This window comes from Dermacentor variabilis, chromosome 4, assembly GCF_050947875.1.
Source record: "Dermacentor variabilis isolate Ectoservices chromosome 4, ASM5094787v1, whole genome shotgun sequence".
NCBI lineage: Eukaryota > Metazoa > Arthropoda > Arachnida > Ixodida > Ixodidae > Dermacentor > Dermacentor variabilis.
This window is the reverse complement of record NC_134571.1, coordinates 24043284-24064201: the sequence shown is the minus strand read 5'-3', so window position 1 is coordinate 24064201 and position 20918 is coordinate 24043284. Positions and strand designations below refer to the sequence as shown.

Here is a 20918-nt window from a genome sequence, read left to right as displayed (position 1 = left end):
CACGTGAGAAACAGCTGGGAAGGCCTGACACAACACTTACGTCTCAACGCTTGCACTGCGACCGCAGACGTCACGTGAGTGTGCATGATTAACACCTACGAGGCCTCGTGACAGTGCCCTCTTTTCATTCTTAGTCTGCCTCACTTCGTGACAAACGTGATTCACCGCAATTTATTGTGTGTGCTTCACGGCATAACAATATTTTATTGCAGCAAAGCCAACTTCAAAAAAAAAAAGTCGCGATCATTATGGAACGCATATAAGACCCCTTGCCCATGAAAAGAAAACCCCTTTCTCATGAAAATAACAAAGTCGAACGCCTAGGCGAATTTAGATCGACTGAATGGTTGCAAAGGGCCAGCCATAAGTAGACTTCATTTTGCTGCCTGCTCGCGTTTGCACATTGTAAGATGCCAAGTTCAGTGAATCGAAAGACTTGACTGAAGCCAGATGTTCGAAGTGTCGTTCTATAGGAGTTCGTCAACTCACGTTGTTCAGTCAGAGATATCGCCAATGGAAAACGACAGCATGAGGACTTCCAGAGAAACTAAGAACCAAGCCACCTACGCGTAGTCAAGGGCAACAAGAATTTTCCTGTATACTTCCCTCGACAATATGACACCGTAAGCCAAACCAAGCAAGAACGGACCTCACAATAGCGGTCTATGTTAGCGTTACGCCGTTGTAAATTTTAGGGGACAGCTACCGGCAAGATTTTTTTCATCTCCTTCATATAGCTTTCGTGCCACCGCAGTGAAAGCTAACGTGAAATTATAGGGTGACGCACATCCAGCCGTCAAGAGGAGGAAGTACACCGTAGCTGCCGAAGAACGTTGCGTGGATTTGTGAATCTCTCTGCTGATGCGCACTTTCGCATCGCGTGAAATCAACGAATAATTCTGTTTTACGGGCCAACTCAAACGTCCGCGGAATGACGAGACCATCTTTCTAAGCCAGCGTTTGCTGAATCTCAGTAAACTGAGAACGCTACCAAACTGTCCCTCGAGATTCATAGGAGATCGGATCCTATGCCCAGCTATAAGTGACGCATGTCGAGCTTGCTGCTCGTAGGAACGAACTTAGAAGGTATTGCACACCGCTTCACATAAGAAATATATACAAGAAATGAAACGATGCTTGTAATAAACATTTATGCTCAAGAAGTGACACCTAAAGGCCGGTTTCATACGCTTTAACTGAGGGAGTCTCATTATATTCCACAAATTTATATTCTTCATTTTTTTATTTCTCTCTTATAGATTATTATTTTTTATGTCAAGAAACAACAAACCTTGTGTCACTGTAGCTACCCATGAAAAACGAAGAAGTAGCTGGCATGTCCAGTCGCGAGGCCACGAGGAGTTGCACCATTTCTCTGGGGATCAACCAACCAACCAGCTGGTGCCGTTTCATGAACCAGAGGCTCCACCAGCATCGGTGTGTAATTTCACGTGGTTCGCTGGTGCCGCAGCATTTTTGTGATTCAATTCTCACAGCGCAAAAAGCAGCCGGCGCGGTCTACCGATTTCCCTCAGCGGTTCGCTTCGACCCTGCGACTAAGTCATGGAAGACAACGGTGCCTCCGCTGCTCGCAGCAGTCCCTCCGGACGGCGTGCCGGCGAAGACGAGTCCATTCTGCGCTACATGATGCACGACCAGAATCTCTGTCTCATGGCGTTGCTCGTCATTAGTGTGCTCACCGTGACCAGCGCGTGCATCGCCATTGTCGCAGCCGTTGTTGAGCACTATTGGACATCCATCAACGACGCCGACGTACCGCTGGGAGCCGCCCTCGCTGGAAGCTCGGTCGCCCAACAACAGCACGGTAGGTCTGCCGCTCAAATCGCCATGCAACGGCAATCCGACGAGGACGCGAGCCGCGTCGTCCTCTGTTTCGCGAACTACAGCCTCGCGCCCGGCTCCCCGCACCGCTTCGACGTGGACAACGCGTCGGCCATACTTTGCGACGGGCACGTCTTCGTCTCCGTGGGTTTAAGCGCAGAACGGAGAGACCTGCGCTTCAAGCGGCCCACGGAAGATGCGGAGGCATTGCACAAAATGGTCTCACTCTCGACACCCGCTTGGGCCTGCGTCGGCGGCGAGGCCTCGGACTCGACCGAATTCCGCGTTCTGATGCGCCAGAGGAGATCGCGGCTCGCGCTCGTGCGCAACGCGGCATCCTGGTCGCGTCGCAATGGACTCGCCGGCCTGGTTCTGTACTGGAAGTACCCGACCCTCGAGGATCGCACCAATTACAGCACCTTTATCAACACCATGCGCGTTGTTTTCGACCAAGAAGCGCTCCGCGTGAGCGTCGTCATACCGTGGGAGACGGTGAGGCGACGCGACGGTTATCACATCCCCGCGCTCTACAGCCGGCTGGATTTCGTCGTGGTGGACACACACCGGACCGTGAACCCGGCCACGTTCCCGGTCACCACATGCCAGAGCCCGATGCGAGCCGTCTTTAGGGCACGCCACAACGGTCAGATGGGTCTCTCTTCGGTGCTCGATGAGCTGTCAATGATGACGGAGCACATGCTCGCCAAGACCATGCTGAGCGTCTCGTTCGCCAGCGCAAGCTTCACCCTGAAGCGACCCTGGATGAAGAGGTCCCGTGTAGGAATGAGCTCCCTCGGTCCCGGCCGGCCCTTTCGCCACACAAATAGGTCAGGCCTGGCGAGCTACTATGAGGTGACCGAAGCGCTGATGCGTAACGCCACGCACTGGCGCCGCGAGAGACACGGCTTCTCGCGCTGCTCCATGGCCTACTCGGAGGACCAGTGGGTCGGCTTCGAAGACCGCGCCAGTCTACGCGCCAAGCGGCCTGTCGTGCGCAGGACTTCCGGTCTCGCTGTGTGGGACCTGGCCATGGACGACTTCGCCGGGGACCTGGGTCCTACGTGGCAGCTTCTCCGTGAGGTTCATGACTTGGTGCACGGCTAAGTCCCCAAGATATGAAATAGCGGCGTCGGCGAGCTTTCCTTTTTCCTTTTTTTTTTCGTTTAACTGTCCTTTCAGTGTTGCAGGCGTCATGGCAAGCACATTAAAGATGCTTTTGAGAAGTCGTGCAGCAGTGTACGAAACCCGCCCGGATTGCCAGATGGCGTGAAAACGGCATGTGCCAATTTTCGACCGATAGCCGAATATCCATGCTGAGATGTATGCCCACGCGGTTGTACGGAAATGGGGAGACGTATGGAAATCGTATCGGCCCAATGATTACGCAAGGTTGTCTTGGAGGGAGCTGTGGATTCGAAGCTATTCTGAACGACTGTTTGTAGGACGGCAGGAACGTTCAGGGTTGTTAGAGTGGAGCGCTGTGTCAATGCGCTGTCTGCTAGGGGCGGTCTCTGTCTTTCGTTATAGGCGACCCGCGCACCGACCGAGCTGTGCCTCAGTGGTTTCAAAGGGTCATGCAACGATCACCCAACTATTCTCAGTTTCTCAATGTAACTGAAAATTGAGAGGCCAATATATGGGCACGCACGCACGCACGCACGCACACGCACACACACGCGCACACACACACACACACACACACACACACACACACACACACACACACACACACACACACACACACACACACACACACACACACACACACACACACACACACACACACACACACACACACACACACACACACACACACACACACACACACACACACACACACACACACACACACACACACACACACACACACACACACACACACACAATTACAATGAAAATTTATGCTTCCAGTGCACATTTTAATGGAACCTTCAATTTGGCATCGCTGCCTTTAAGCCGCTCCTACCGATAGCGACCGCCATTTTTGCGTGGATTATGTGACATCGGGAACTGTGGGGCCACCGCTCTGTCGAACTACCAGGAACCACATCGAGCGTCTTGCTCCACACGCTCAGGCACCCAATGGTGAACGCTGGAGAACAACCAAAGAATAAGACGCATTTGCGTAAGCCACAGATGATTACAATATTAGACCATATCAGAGATCACAATGTTGATCACAATGGCTGTTTTCGTTCACCTTCAAGGACCAACAAACCTCGTGGATATGAGTGACTATATTGGAAGCAGAGTATTGATTTCTGGTCTCATTTTCCATTTATTGATCATTCTGCAAATTTATTTGAAATTCGGAGAATTGAAAAGATTTAGAGCATGAACTTTAAATCGCTGCAATACTGCGGACCTTGCAAGAAATACTGTAAATAATATAGCGATTTTACTCCAACTCTCTTTCTGTTCGCGATCCGTGTCAGTAGTCCGTGAGGGGCTCATACGTATGTTATCACCGAGATCATGCAGCCAGTCTGGAGCGGTGATAAATGCATAGAGTCGAGCGAATGAATAGAATTATCTCAGCTGCAAGTCAAAATTGACATATTTAGAACTATTTGGCGCCTACTTGGGTCACTATATATGTGCGACTTGGTATGTGCCGCTCTTTAATTGCAAAAAAATCCTTTAAAAATTCCGCCCGAAAGGCGGAGCACCGATGCGATAGCACTTTAGTACATAGCTGTCCGAAGTAAGGATAGTACTGTTATCGGCCGTATGAACTTGTAACCTTCGCTTACTAACTAAATTATCAATGACAGAATGCGTAAGCATGACTCAACGAGGACGTAGAAAGAGACAGACACACAGAGACAGCGCCCGTCAACGTGTTATAACTAAATTAACCAGCGCCGCTAACCGAGAATGGATGCAACTCGCTGACGTTTCGCCGCCGCTTCACCGGCGCTTTATTCGGGATAGCACCGAAGTGGTCGCATCCATTCTCAAGTAGCAGCGCGGCGGCTTTCGCACCGCGCTTCCTCTTCTTCGGAAGTGACGCACCTCTTCTGTCGCCCCATCTCTCTTCGTCGGAGACCCAGCTGTCCTGTCGGCGCGGCGACGGCGGCGGAGCGGAGCTACTTTTATACCCCCGTAAATGCCTGGTTCTATTCGTAAATGGCATTGTTCTATTCAACGACACTGCAGACGAGTTACAACAAATGATTGAGGACCTCAACAGGGAGAGAGTAAGAGTTGCGTTGAAGATTAATATGCAGAAGACAAAGATAATGATGCATAACCGGGCAAGGTAACAGGAGTTAAGGATCGCCAGTCAACCTTTAGAGTCTGTGAAGGAGTACGTTTACTTAGGTCAATTAATCACAGGGAATCCTGATCATGGAAAGAAATTAACAGAAGAATAAAAATGGGTTGGATCGCATACGGCAGACATCGTGAGCTCCTGACTGGAAGCTTACGGTTATCATTGAAAAGGAAGGTATAAAATCAGTGCATTTTACCGGTGCTGACATATGGGACAGAGACTTGGAGACTGACAAAGAAGCTTGAGAACAAGTTAAGTACCGCGCAAAGAGCGATGGAACGAAGAATGCTAGGCGTAATGTTACGTGACAGAAAGACAGAGGTTTGTATCAGAGAGCAAACGGGTATAGACGCTATTCTAATTGACATTGAGAGAAAAAAATGGCGCTGGGCAGGTCATGTAATGCGCAGATTACATAATCGTTGGACCATTAGGGTGGCAGAGTGGATACCAAGGCAAGGGAAGCGCAGTAGAGGACGGCATAAGACTATGTGGTGCGATTTAATTAGGAAATTTGCGGGTGCTGTTTGCAATCGGTTGACGCAGGACAGGGGTGGTTGGAGATCGCAGGGAGAGGCCTTCGTTCTGCAGTGGACATAAAATAGGATGATGATGATGATGATGATGATGATGATGATGATGATGATGATGACGAAATGACTGGTACTGACAATAAAACAACGCGTTGTACATACTTTAATGACCGAATGCTCATTGCGATTTGAAGGGCTAACGACGACACCATGCAGAAAATTTGACCGAGCCTTGACGCATAACCACGCAGAAAACTTGGCCGAGTCTCCAAGCATAACCACGCATAAACTTAGCCGAACCAAGAATAACCTATAGGTGGGGCCGCCAGCTTCGCTGTTTGCCCAGTCTTCACGCCACTAGTGCGAAGCTGCCCCAATTTTTTTATATATAATTCGATTTTCAATCATATGACAGAAGAAAAAATGTAGGTTGGCCATAAACAGGTAAAATTAACGACGAGACATTCATTTGAGGGATCGCCAGCCGTTTGCGCGCCGGCGCGCGTAAGAGCGCGCTTGAGAAAGTATCTGGGGGCTTTTGCTCCTTGAATATATGACTCTGCCTAGGCACTACGGAGGAGGTTTCTTAGCGCTTGTTGTATGTGTTTGTCCCCTAGACATGCCGGCGTTGTGGAGTGCGGTGAGGCAATCGGCACGGATGCCCCACAAGGTGATCGCTGTGTCTGAAGGCGCAAGGTTCTGACTGGTGTTGTATAAGTCGCGGGTCACTTTTTTCGTCGCGACGATAGATTAGATTTTTTTAGAAGCACAGCTTCAGGAAGGCAGAGGTAACCGGCAAACGGATCCCTCAGGGGAGCCCCTGATGTTATAATAAAGCAGGTGACGCAGGATATCCAGGGTACCCAAGGGGTAGCGGGGAAATCAAAGCTGGAAGCAGGGTGGCCCGCGGGTTAGGGCCGCGGAGGCCGAAGCGTGCCAGGGGGTGTTCGCATAAAAAATTGGCTGTCCGCGATAGTGGACAGCCGATCTTACACACCCCTGGCACGCACAGGCCTCGGCTATCCCCAACCCACATGACTAGCAAGCTGTCTGGGTGCTAGCTTTGGCGTCCCCGTTGCCGCTTTGGTGTCCTGGAGGCGCCGCCAATAATGCGAAATAATGACACGTTGTTACAAGTAGTAAAAAATACGATTGAATAAATATAATTGCGTCCAGCCGCCAGCTTGCCGCAGGTGCGAGACAGTCTTTTCGACACAGTGGTCGCCAAATCGAGCGTCAGTGCCCGCTGCTTCACCTATGTTACTGCGCCGGCAGCCAGTGTCCGAGCGTAAACAAACTCGACCCCACTTCACAATGCCGGCACGCCTAGGGACAAACGCCTACAAGATACCTCCTCTGTAGGACCTAGGCCGACTCATATTGGAGGCGAGCTCCACCACTGGAAAAGCTGGCGCCACCGTCGGCGTGACGTGGCATGAGGGATCACGTGGACACAGCGGCCGCGTCGGCTGCTTTGGAAGCCCCGAAGCGAGCTGAAAACGAAAGTTTTGAAGTCCCACCTGCGCCGCGGTTCTGATTAAGTGGTGAGGCTTTACCGCCTTGGGTGTCTGCTTGACAACATTTGAAACCACTATAATATGTAGTGGCTGCCTTTGGAGGCGTGCAGCATGGTAGGTTCGGTGCCGCAGTGCCGTACGCAACGGAGGCCAGTGTCAGCCTTATTCACACCTAGCTGCAGGACAAGGAGCTGCGTGAAGCTTGGCTGGCGAAACTTAGAACCGGCAGACAGCCTTCGGCTACAACTCAGGTATGCAGCAAGCACAGACGCGAGGAAGATTTCTGCTACGGCGCCGGGACTGCGATGTTCTGTGAGCAGCAGAAAACGCGCACTGAGACGCTCGCCCGCGCCCGCTGTCCGGCTAATGTCATGATGGTTTGGTCTATGAACTTGTTGATGCTAGGTACTGGCAAGTTCATTGGAACGGAAAGGGAGCGGTAAGACGCACATTAAAAAAAGGCACGGCATATGGTCATGTTTGTGTTATGAATTAATGCACTGGATTACGAAAATCAAGTAGAGGGAAATCGCATGCTGAGAAGACCGATAAACATACAGTGCGACGCAACTTGAGAAATAATATTGAAATGTGCAAGAATTTAGAAGACAAAAAAAAAAAAGATTGAATCGTCGCGACGGCACATCACACTTGCCGTAGGCGTCGAAGTGTCTATAACGAAATTATTTTTGAACAGTTCTGATAGCGTCCACGCAACAATGGTTGCGATTGTACTGTCAAATGCTCATATGCTGCGGTCTAAAGCTCACGGCATTGTGCGAAAACGCGTTCGCAGCGAAAGCAAAACATTGTGCGCGGACATGCATGCAGACGCGCATTCGGTCGCTGCTAACCCGTGCGATCGCTATTTTGAGGCTTCATTCCGTTATGCTCCATTTGGTTATACAGACAGCCCACTATGAGAACATATTTCACATAGTTTACTCTCAGCGTTTGCCTACCTTTCACGCAAGAAGCCGGTTCGGGAGACTCCATCGCGGCGACCGCGCGCAGTGGCGTTCACGTACTGTACGTATTCGGTAAAGAGATAGCGTCTGTAAACGATTCTGCGCTTTCAGTTTGCCCAAGATAATTATATCGACAGTCAGAAACTTCCCTCGATTTGAGAGTACTTACATAACTGTCCAGGAGGGCTGCCGCGTGGGGTTTTTATTGAGCGCGGTAAGCGAAACCTTTGAGGAGCGCGCCGCGTGATCCCTTATACTACGCAAGGGAGGCGCTTCCGACAGATAGCGACTCCGTAAGTCCTCACCCCCAATATTCAAGGAGCAAAAGCCCACACATTTTCTCTCTCACGCCCGCTCTTACTCGCGCCCACACACAAACGGCTGGCGATCCCTCAAATGAACGTCTCGTAAATTAATAAGGGCAATATCTTTATTCTTGAATTTCGCGCCCGGATGGCCGGGGCCGCAGTGCCAATATGCGTTAGTATGAAGTCACGAATTTCACAATATTTCCTCATTCTTAGTACGTTTTTGTGCAACGAAATTTATTAAGACTCTTAAGAGTGTGGTTGGGTCCAACAGAATTCAATCTAATTCTGTTCTTTTTCGCTGCAAAATTTGTCTAAAATGTCATGACGTCGCGAGGAGCTAGCGCCACTAGCCGCTGGTTCGGAAACCTGCGGTACATGGCGGCAACTTCTAAGCTCGTTTCTGGCGGTTACGTGGTTTGTACACTTAGCAAGACTCCACTCACGGTACGACTGAAGTTTCTTGTGCTGTAAAAGTGTGTTATCAGTTATGATTGACTAAATTAACATGCTTGTTTTGTGTCCCTTTAAATGGGACCGTAAATAAGATAATTAAACTAAAGTGCATTCTTGATGCATATCTTCCGAAGTTTCGGGACGGATTTTACTCGATCGTATCTCGAAACAAAGTCTAGATGCAAAAATACCTCTGCTTGAGAAATCATTCACTTCACCCCAGCAACGAAAAAGGCGCCCTGCGACTTCTACAACACTAGTCATAACCTTGCCAGCTGCACTTCACGCACTCAGCCACTTGTTCTTACACGGGCTGTTATTGTGCTGATCGTTCTGGGAAATAAACTGAAATCGATAAATGTAAGCTGATGCTAATAATAACTTTTCAGATGCTGCTGCCAATCATTAATTGCATGGACCATTCACCTGAAATGTGTTTTTTGCTGAATAGGCCTGGAAGACAAATGTGCCTGTTTGGTTAAGAAATATCCGTTGACGCTACATTCTGGAATTCTACCTGTAAGCTTGGCACACCTGACCAGTGAGCGATGAGCTAGAGGGTAAAAGTCATTTTCACATTCTGAATTTCACAATTTCCGCATATGCATACATCTCTGGATCGTGCGTTGGCCTTCAAAGATGAGCATTTAACACGGTTTTAACTGCAACTGCACATGGCAGCTTTGACTAGAACGTTGAACAGAGGCTTCGTGAAATGACGTGAGCACCAACGTATCAATGATGAAAACAGGCATACTGTAACACATGCACGTGCAGACACGCATGCACACAAAATATGTTGCCAATTGTTAGTCACATGCAACGATGCCTGAACATGGTCAGGCCTCAGTGCACCCATGAAGGTATGATGACTGACAGACAAACTGCTTGGTTCTGGGGAATGAATTGCTGTATTTCAGTACTGCTGATCTCTTCAAGATATAAGTTGTGTACATGGCCTTCTTTTTTATTATTAATTTATTTAAACATCATCCAACTTTTATTTCCTTCTAGTAGCTCACAGTAAAAAACCTGTTGCCACTATAGGGATGGGAAATTGCAATAGTGGCATGGATTTGGAAGCTGTAGGCTACATCTCCCAAGATATGTACCAAAAGTCATGTTGACATTATTGACTCCAAAACGATCCCAGTAAATGCTTACCTTTCAGTCGCCTTGACAGCAGCAGTGTGTCAGCCTTTGTCGCTGTCAATGTGGAATTTATGTGTATCTTGCTTTCCTCATTTGTCAAGAAACAAATAGGCTAAATTCCTCATTGATTCCACCTAGTAAGAATATACAGGGAGTGTCTGCAAAGTACGAAGCTGTTGCTGTCACTGGCTCGCACATGCAGAATATTTACCATTAATTTTTTGTCTACCAGGTATATATTCTATGTGCGATTTGAATGTGATCCAGTTGTTTGATAGGTTGATAGGAGATGTTTTTTCACCCGTTCAGTATCTTGCCATCTTTCTGTACCAACATAACACCAACTGAAACTTAACCGCATACATTGCAGTGCATCTTCATATTGTTCAGGATTGTGCTATAGGATCGTCGTATGCTAACTTGATGCACCAAAATTGCTGTCTATGCTGATTTTATTCACAACATACCATTGCAATATTCAGAAGTTGGTGCCTCCAGATGAATGCAATACTGTTACTAATGTGATGGATTTTATGCTCAAAGAAACAACCAAGTCGGCAAGCTTTATGCACACATACAAGAGCAGGAGAGCAGCAAGCGTGATTATGTTCCCTGCTTCTTCGTTACTTTTGAGTGTGAGTGCTGCAATATTAGTAGCAGTATTCAAGATGCATAGAGAGGCCTGCTTCGGCATCTTTGCTTATCATGTGTGGTTTAAGCGCATCCTTTAGAGCAGGCTGTTGCAGTGGTAAAGAATTGTTCATTGCTGTCTGGTCTGAAAAAATTATCCGTTCTTGTGTACCTTCTCACAACTGTGATGCACATAACATAATTCATGAGCAACAAGCTGTTTTATTCAGTTTCTGTTGAGTTTCACTGTAAAAAGAAAAGAAAACATGGCACATGGTAAAGAGGTCAAATGAGAGTGTGCACAGGTAGTCTGAGAACAGCCTTGAGTAATTGGTCTAAAAACAAAATGTTTCTACCTTCACTTTTCCTTTTCTGCCAATTCCACATGTATAGCATTGCATAAGTCTGCCATTGTGGAACGTAGAGGCACTTTGTTTTGAGACTAGAAGTCAGCAGAATATGGCTTCGGTTTGTGACAAGATACAGAGCTGATTGTCTTGTGCTGCAAATTACTTGGCCTCTTTTTTCTTTTTGAATGCTGTATTTGTCTTTCAGAGCATATGTGAACCTGCAACAAAATATGCTCCAAAACAAACAAATGCTGAGGAAGGTACACAGACACACACACACAAAAAAAAACAGCAAAAAAGGGGCTCTGAAAACAGGAACACGTAGACAAAAACAGCACAGGACAAAGTTGAATCAAAGCTTGATATGAGGTATGTGTCGTTAGTTCACAAAATGATCAGACAGTGTCCACAAAAACAGGCCCAATAAATTAGGAAATGGCAGTTACGCTTTGGCCCGTACGCCAAGAATAACCATGACCAGCAACTTTAACAAGTGCTAGGCCAACTACGTATCTCAGCGGCATTGTGGACATTTCCTTTTTTTTAACGCGCATTTCATGTGACTAGGTTTCAAGTGTGCACCAGTGTAGCACTGGAGACCAGCTGGGTCAAAAGCACAGCATTAGTTACTCTCTCTTAATGCAATACACTTTTCAAGCTTAAAGCAAACACATGATCCATCCACCATCATTGATGTCTTCTAAGGCAGCCACATTTTGCTGTACCCAAACTTTTCACAGGCAACCAACTAATCGCTTGCACTAAAGGATTCATTACTGACAAATGTAGTACACTTTTGTTTTACTCCTTATAATTAATCAAATTTGTGTTTGTCATAAATTTCCGTGAGATTCAAATACCAAAAGGAAGCTGTTGTTGAGCTGACATAGTGGCGTGGCATATTAAGGAGCCTGCTTATTAATTATTTTCATTTGCATATCCACACATGAAATTCATGCTGTTAAAAACAAGACCCGTAGAGTTCCATGCTAGTATTACTAAAGGACAGCCTGATGCTGCAATCATCCAACCAGCGTGGCTATGATAAATGTCCATTCACTTAGCCAGGGAGTGACATTTTTCTATTCTCTTCCTTGATTGAATTTTGTGGTCATCCCATGCTGCAATACAATTTTACAGCATTTAAAATGAATTATATTTAATGTTACACATTTACCCTTGGGATGCCAAATGAATTAAATGATGTTGTGCATGTCTATGTAGCTAAGCCTGAGCAACATTCTTACATTAACACTTGCCATAAGGGAATTGCTCTTTGACATAATAATTCTGTGGAAAGCTGCAAGGTGGAGAGAAGTAATTAATAAAGAGAAAATCGGACATCCACCCTCAACAATACAATTGCTCTTCGTAACATGTATTTCTTTTCTTTTTTTTCATGTGGGAAATGCTGCAAATAGCCAAACAATAGTGCTCAAAGGTGGAAAAGCTAATAATTGCAATATAGCTCATTTGTAATGACAGATTAGCCTTGATAAGGTTAATGTGAAATGCCATTAGGAGATAAAAGTTTAATCTATTTGTATGCTATGTACTTCCAATCATTCAAATGCTGGTTAACCTGCCATACCAGAACCTTCTGCTGACGACTAATGCACCAGACTTCCCTTTAGTAATCACTGCATGAAACTATAAGAAAATCGGACTACTCTCAAGTTTGCTTTTGCTTTTTTCAGGAGCAAGCTGCCTGATAACAGTACATGTCCTGACTCACTTCTTTTGGCATCTGTGCATTTTCAACCCAGCTGGTTCCGCTGAGTATTCATGGAGAGCAAGCTCAAACATACTCTTCATTGGGCTTTGGATGCCCAGGTGTAAGTGGACTGACTGTGTCTGGTAAGTCAGCAATGTCCTTGAACACACCCACTAAGTTCTCAAAGTTCGGTCCCCAATTGAGCAAGCAGTCCCAACCAAGCACTGCACCACTGGGGGGCTTGTAAGAAAGGTGTGAAAGGTCATCATCCGAGGCCACTAAAGTGCTTAGTGACCCCCTGAATGAGTCGAAACCATCATACGTTTTCGATGGGTCCTCGTCATTCTCATTGTCCTCCTCAGCGAGCTTGGAGAAGATCATGTTACCCGGGCCAAAATCACGATGGTGGGCTTTGTCATATCCATTGTCATATTCAAATTCTGAGCAGGTAAATGAGTCGTTTCCACTTTCATCACTTGACGAGTCATGAACTGCAGCAGCATCTAGGAGGGTGGTTGTAGTTGGCCGATCTTCCAGCAATTGAGACAGCTTAGCCTTTGTACCTTCACTTCCAGAAGAAGAAACAGCATCCAGTGTGCTCACCAGGCTGGAGTTACGGGGCCTTGCATTAAGGCACTCAATCTCCTCCGCTGTAAGACCTAGCCCAGAAAGTGGCTGACTACAGTGACTCTCTGCAGCTGGAGCACAAGCTTGCTTGAGTTTGGCTGAGGGAAGGCTTCCAGTGCTTCGACTCAGCTGACTCACAGGGCTGTTGAGACTGCGTTCAGAGTTGGTCAATGGATCTTTGAAAGGCTTGGAACCGCCACCTGGGTGAGCACTGGCCAAAAGGGCTGTCTGGAGGGGTTTTCCACTTATGTCCTGCAGAGTCAAAATGCGTGGTGTTTGGCGTGACAGCTCACTAGATGGGCTGAGCCTAGCAAGTGGCGTGCTGTGCATCTTTAAAGCTGACGGGCTGTCTCGGGCTGCAGGTCGCAAGAGAAGCTGTTGTCGTGGGCTGTGCCTTGCCTTGGGGCTTGCTGGGCTGTGCCTGTGTGTGCCAGGGTGCTTGTGTACACCCTTGTGCAGCTTGCGTAGCTGGCTGCCATCTCTGAACACTCTGTAATGGTACACAACGTCGATGTCTGAGGGGGCAATGCTGCTCGCATTTTCAAGGTCATAGTGCTCTGGCTCAGCTGAACTGTAGGCAGGCTGTTCTGGGCACCGAGGTCCCGCAAGTGGTGATGAAGCATGCAAAACTTCCCGTTCGATGATGTCCGGCCTCTGTGGAGCACGAACCTGCTGCAAGTCGGCACTGCCTTCCCTTTCCCTTGTCTTCTTTGGTGGTACCAATTCTGGTGCTGATGGTGTGCTGCGTGGATGCTCTTCTGGTGCAGATGGCATGGCTGGTTCAGTGTAATTGGGCTCCTGATGTGCAGATGCCCTAGTTGCATCTGTAAGTTGGTTGATGACGCTGCACCCGTTTGACTTTGCTTGGGTGTTACTGGTTGCCGCTTTAGGGCGCTTGAGCTTGCACCGACGAAACACAAGCAGGCTGACCAGGATAACCAGAATCAGAACCACAAAGAAGGCAATGACGAGAATGATGCCGACGCCAAGTGGATCAGCTGCCACATCAAGGCCGAGGGCTTCCTGGTTGCAGCTGCGTCCCACGGTGCCTCTCACCACCAGTTGAAAGTAGTTGTGACTGGCATTGAGAGACTGCAGCTCGCCATTCACTGCAATCTGCTGAATGCAGCCTTGAAAGGAACCTGCAACAAAAAGAAATTATTGTGTAATTTTATTAACGCATTGTTTAATGATATCTTATTGCTTCACGAGCACAGAAATGGATCAACCAAGGACATCATGTACAATTGCAACTGTTTATGGCATTTTGTGTACCAATAAATCACATCCAAAGCACAGTAAAAGTTCTGCCACTGATAATGAAACAGGCATTCCCAAAGTTCACTGGTGTGCAGGAATAGTGGGTACGAGAGCAATTGGCCACTGATTGGGCACGCACTGCAGTGGGCATCTCAATCAATAAACCAGCGGGAATCAGTTACCACTGGTTCTCTGGGTGAATCTATCCCAAGGCACTTTCCCTATTTTGTCGGAATCATTTGTTCACCTCCGTCATTAGATTCTCAATGCTTCTGCATTTAAATCTGTTATTGAAGATAACTGTGTGTGCTAACTGCTTATGATATGTTGTTTTCTTTCTTTTTCGCCACTCCCTTCTGTAACGCCTTCAAGCATATAAGGTATCGAAATAAATAAATAAATACACATTATAGTGAAAACTATTCATGGCCTCACTTGTACATATGCTCTGTTCTATCTCTCACATGTCTATATGGGTCATGCCCAAGAGAAGTTTGCTATAGGAAGTATGCAAGCTGTCTTCTAGAATTCTTACACCAAGATAGCTGTTAAAACTCTCCAGCATTTCTGAGTACACGTAACCAATATCAGCAGTATTGCGAATAGGTACAAACAAATACTATGCCAGATATTTTACACATTAGGCTACTCGTAAGCACTGAAGAAATATTTTGATGAAGGCATGCAGAACGGCAGTTTTATATTATAGTGTACTAGGGCTTTGTGCCTTCAACTTCCCACACATGATTACTCGGGAGGACTGGCCGAGTTTGTGCACAGCTGCACAAGAACTATACACTACGATTATATATCATACTTCGTGGCCTATAAGTTGAATTTTTTTTCTCCAAAATTTTCCTCAGTGTGTATTATGCAACAATGCACCTTATACATGCATGCTGGGACGGTCAATATCAGTGTCTTTTTTTCCTAACACGTTGTGCGTCATTAGCAATGCATTCAATGTACCTACAATGTCTAAAAGTTATTCAAAGACCAACGATGTTGACCCGGTGATGCTGTGGCGAAAGTCGCTTAACTTTCTTTACAGCTTTGGAGGACAGGAGGATGAGGCCTTCAATGGCTTCAAGTGCAATAACTGTTGGTTCTCATTGCCTAATAGGAATGTTGGTAGAAGTTATTTTCGGTTAGAATTTGTGGGTCATAAAAATTTTGTTTACGGAAACACTTAAGTAAGAAATGGGTAACAGGTAAGTAAGACATATTGTGATGAGTGTACAAACATGTATCATTGTGCTTAATCATGCCAACCAAGTTAAAGTAGGCACGTTTCTATGCCAGTGTATACCATTTTTTTTTTTTTTTACTAACTCTAGGAAAAATGGGTGTGTGGCTTATAAAAAGGTATGACCTGTAGTCCGAAAAATATGCTAATCACCAATACATGCAAAGTTCTAGGCTTTATTCTATATTGAGCAGCAGGGGAATAGTGTTACCTGGAGAATTCTCATGAGTGACTGAGTTCAAGTCCCAGTGTCCGCCGATGGTAAAGGAACTCAGGAAAGGATCAAGGAAGTCATGAAGGCTGCCATCACTTGGAATTTGATGCTCCGCGTCCCCAACAGCGAGCATGACTGCGCCACCAGATTCCAGCTTGCGACTGAGAGTGATGTCTTGCCAGTTGCCATCAGAGATGCGCCTGGGGTGGCGCCACCGCACTGGGTCCTGCTGCTTTGTCTGAGAGATGTACTCCAGATGTCCATCCACAAGCTGCAAACCAGTGCATGTGGTGAGAATCTGTGTGTCACTTGAGTAGCAAAAGATTGATTGATAGGCTGATTTGAATGTGCCAAGGCCATAGAAGGGTTATGATTAATATTGACCTACTGAGGTTTGTTACCATGCACCCAAAGCATGGCACATACAGATTTTCAAATTCTGCCCCCATCACAACGCAGCTGCCGCAGTCAGGAATCTAACCCACGATGTCATGCCCAGCTGCATAAAACCACATCCAAAGCCACTGCGGCAGGTAAGAGTTGCAAAAGGCACATGGCAATTTTTTTAAGCTCACGAAAATTTATTTTTTGCCACTGCCAACTGTTCAATTGTTCTATTGGAAAACGATTTCTGACAAGGCACACGGCATATCAGCAAATGAAAGAAAATTTATTGTGCAGCCAAGATAGTTTTGTGGGCATGATTGAAGGATGTAGCTAATTGAAATTGTTCTTTCCTTTCCGCTTTCTTTGGAGAAAGCAAAAGGTTGGGGGTGTGTTACTCTTGCACACACGTGTACATATCTGTGCACATTTGTTGTTGTCTCCCCATAGTACATGCACATGATATGCATGTGCATCACTGTATGCTATCAATTTTAACAGCAGCTTGCACATGCCTATCATGTTGCAGTTGGGACTTTTCATTTTTGGCTCAAGAGACAGTAATGTGAAACATTGAAGCACTTCAGGCTAATGGAGTATTCCTTCAGTGCTTTTGCTGCATTATTTTTTTTATGATGTTGATTGTTAGCGGAGAAAATCAAAGCCAATATTTTCATTCTTGAATCTCATCCAAGACAACACCCATGTTACAATGTGACTTCGTGGATTTTGCAATATTTTTATGTATTTGTTCCATTTGGTCCACATTCGCTATTGATAAACAATTAACTAGACCTGAACAGGTGTTCTGAAGAACTATGGCATCACAAGGAGCTCGTGCAGGAAGGTCAAGGTGGTATCACAATTCTTTAATATTTACAATGTTTCTGCCCTACAATGCTTCTGTTCATGGCAAGATGAGCCTCTTTTTTTATTCAATGAATGTAATCTACCAATCTAGCTTAACCTTTTTATATAGATTTCCATTGAGGAAAAATTTTATCAGCAGGTATCTTTGCCACTTAGCTTTGCCGTCATAAAAGTATGAGTGTTAAGCATAGCATTACAATCACAGAGGATACTGGTACTATGCAACTTCCATTTGTTCCTAGTTTGTACAGCTGGAAAACAAGTGTTCTGGTGCTAGCATTCTAGCCAACGCTGGCACAGTGGGAGCTTAACATTCTGACCACTAGTTATGCAAGGCTTGGCATGGTTGCAGCATATGCCTTAATAAATGTGACCTGCAAAATCCAATATGGTACTTTATTAGAGAATTCAAATTAAAAGTGTAAATAGAGTTAATAGTATGTGGTTTGTTTATAGAATCCATTATAAAGTGGTTTGCACTACATCACTAACTTCAAGCATACATGGGTGTCTCTCTTTGCCTGGTTTTCATGTGTTGCAAGTTATTGATCATGAAGAAGCTAGCACAACAGTAAATTTTTGGTAATACTTACGTACAAGCTAACTGGTCATCAGGTGCTGTGGTAGCCACTTGTTAGGCAATGCAACAAGTCTCGCAATATTTATACTGTGAGTAGCCAAACACAATGTAGCTACATGTGGGTGCTTAACAAAATGCATGAAAGAAACTACTGTGTACAATTAAATTAAATTCTGGGGTTTTAGGTATCAAAGCCACAGTCTGATTATAGGCATGCCGTGGTGGGATTCCAGATTAATTTTGACCACCTGTGGTTGTTTACCATGCATCAAAGTCTAAGTATGTGAGCATTTTGTGCATCTGACTCCCATTGCAATGCGGCTGCGGTGGCAGCAATCAAATCTGCAACCTCAAGCTCACCAACTTAACGCCATAGCCATTGACTTACCACTACAGTGTGCAATTAAAGCATTGTGTTTTTCACCTGTAGTCTTGTGTAGTCTCTCTCAGTGGCCACTTGCAGAAGTAGACCGACATCAGTCCTAGTACGAAGCCTGAAGGCCATTGTCTTAAAGCTGGCAGTGCTCCTGACACTGCGCCGGCTTTGCTGCAAGAGCAGGGCTGCTCGCCTGTGCTTCTCCTGAGGAACAAGTTCCAGGTATGAACCGCTTCCGAGTGAATAGGGCTCCAGGGCTGCAAGAGAGTGTTTCATAACATGTAGGGAACTTGAATGCAGAGTTATCATAACTGGTTGTGCTACTTCAATGAAACATTTTCTGGGGTGAGCGTAACTGGCCTATTCCCAACTGATAGCAGCTGGTTTTTGCTAAATGCCGTTGGCCACGAACGGTAACGGATGGCAATGACCTAACATTCTGATCAGACCAGCAGGCTTCACTCAAATCGTTTCACCTTGTTTTCTCTATCCTTTGTGCTGCAACAAGTTTGATAAAGTTGGGACAGCTCTTGCAAAGTCAATTAAAAGTTTCTTTTAAGCACCTACTGCACTAAGCCTCCCCCTCTTTGTATCTCTTTTCTGGAGTGTGGCACTCACACTGTTCCCCAATATATCTGGTTGGTTGTCAGAGGCATGTCTTAGTCTCTTTCGCTAAGGTGTTCCAACTTTGCCATTATGGCAAATTTACCGAGTGATTTTAAAGCATTCTTACAAAGGTTGTGTAATAAAGCAGCTAAGTGTTACTGCAAGCATAAACGGGCTTCAATGGTGATGATGAAGTCAAACTTTCTCTTACTATACCATCGTATTCTCATAATACAGCTTCAAATCTGCCTTCGCATATTTCGCAGCATAATAAGAGTGCTCTTAAGCGAACAGTGAAGTAACATAGAACATCGTGGACAGAAGGAAGTGACACTTGTTGCGAGGTGAGCGAGTGGCGCATTTTTCTCTCAAGGGAGAGGTGATGTAATATCCCATCCTCGTCGCCAGTTTGTAGTAGCTTCGACGGGGCGGCCGGATGTTGGACCTACGGCATGAGGCCTAACTGGCGGGGCGTGGAGCACCGCAAAGAAGAGCCGGACTGCTCGAGTCGGGGACCAGACAAAGAATGACTTTATCCCAGCGAGGGGGAAATGCAGCAAGTGTACTTACAGCGTTTGGCACTGAGTGGCGCCCTGACGTAACCGATTCGAAACCGAAACTGGAAGCCGGCACAGGATATTACAACACTCATAGGATAGTGCTTGCTTTTTAGTTTATTTTCTTTTTGTACCATGTCATGCAACTTCATTCTCACTACTATGACCTTATGGCTCATTCACATTTCAACTCTTCTTTTCCAGTGTTGTAACTCAACTACTTCATCATTCCTGTTGTCTGGCCTGGTATGGAGCTGGTTACTGCTAACAGCAGCGGTGGCAGGAAGGATGCAAGAGGGAGAGGGAGAGATGGTCACCTAATGTGCTTATCCGTGGGAGCTCACCTTCATTGCAGTCATGCGCCAGCAGGCCCCCTCCAGAGCAGGTACACCGGCTTGTAAACCAAAGGTCATGGCAGGGTGCTCCACCCTTGCAACCACCAGCACAGGGGTCACCCCTGCGCCCGCAGGCAACTGTGGTGTACTGTGCTCTGAGGGGAGCATCCAGCGCTAGTGGGTGGCCATCAACCGATACACTGTGCATGCAGCCGACAAAGTCATCGGCTGCCACCTGGCTGGGCCGCTCCAGCAGTGGCTCCACAGATGGCAGCCCACCCACAAACAGTGGCTGACTGCTCAGGCTCAAAGTCCTGCATGTCAGTGGTAAACGTATACATACATGACATTAGAAAGAACACTAGGAAAGCAAATCAGGTACATTGTACTAACTCATAAGAATGTGGAGCTAAGCTAGCTGGTCTTTATCTTAAACAGTGAGCATGTTCAGCATAAACTAAACACAATGTAAGTAGCAAGAATGCAGACAAAGCGACAAAAGTACAGTGCCATATTATTTGTGTTTTGTTAGACTGATTTGCATTAAGCATGGCCAACATTCACGATACACTAAAGGAATTTGCAGCTCAGTGAAGATATGAGACAAGTTACACAAATGGTGCATACCTTTCTACGTTACACTGAGTATTTACTGTTTATACTCAAGCATTTATAGCACTTTTCAGTAGGACTATAGCTTAGTCCTACTGAAATCTCTTCTTGTGCTCTGTATGTTATGGTAAGCGCTGCACAGCATTTGTGACTTTTGTGACCTGCCTGAACGTATTTTACAAGAAAGCAGCCATTCATCGCTCTTGCCTATAGCAGGACACAGCTGCAGAGAGCTGTGAACTTGTTTTAGCACTGACAGACACAAACACATGAAGAACTGGCACAGAACACACTAAGCACTTCAATAACCAACTTGCCTAAATTATCACCCTGACTGCAGTGAGTTATGCATGTCAAAATGCTTTTGAAATATTTTACTATGTGTTCATAGACATCCATCATGCCTCATCTCATTTCTCAGTAGACGTGAAAGTATTACATCAGTTTGTAGACGAATTGCATGTTCTGCTGTCCATATGACAGAGACTGGAACCATCAGTTGCT

General features: G+C 46.1%; 2 protein-coding genes across 2 annotated transcripts in view; one reads left to right on the top strand and one right to left on the bottom strand.

Annotated features, from left to right (window-relative positions):
• The first annotated feature begins 1563 nt into the window (after nt 1-1563).
• On the top strand, nt 1564-2946 carry LOC142577905 (chitinase-3-like protein 1). The gene has a single exon (XM_075687331.1). It carries the CDS (start codon nt 1564-1566, stop codon nt 2944-2946), a length of 1383 nt encoding a protein of 460 aa, XP_075543446.1.
• A 7939-nt stretch (nt 2947-10885) lies between these two features.
• Nucleotides 10886-20918, bottom strand: part of ft (cadherin-related tumor suppressor fat) — a 116493-nt gene continuing 106460 nt past the window's right edge. Inside the window, exons 17-20 of the mRNA XM_075688409.1 lie at nt 19812-20116; nt 18353-18561; nt 16092-16365; nt 10886-14516 (exon numbers count right to left, since the gene is read on the bottom strand). Coding sequence (XP_075544524.1) covers nt 12832-14516; nt 16092-16365; nt 18353-18561; nt 19812-20116 — 2473 coding nt within the window. The 3' untranslated portion in view covers nt 10886-12831. The remainder of the gene's footprint in view (nt 14517-16091; nt 16366-18352; nt 18562-19811; nt 20117-20918) is intronic.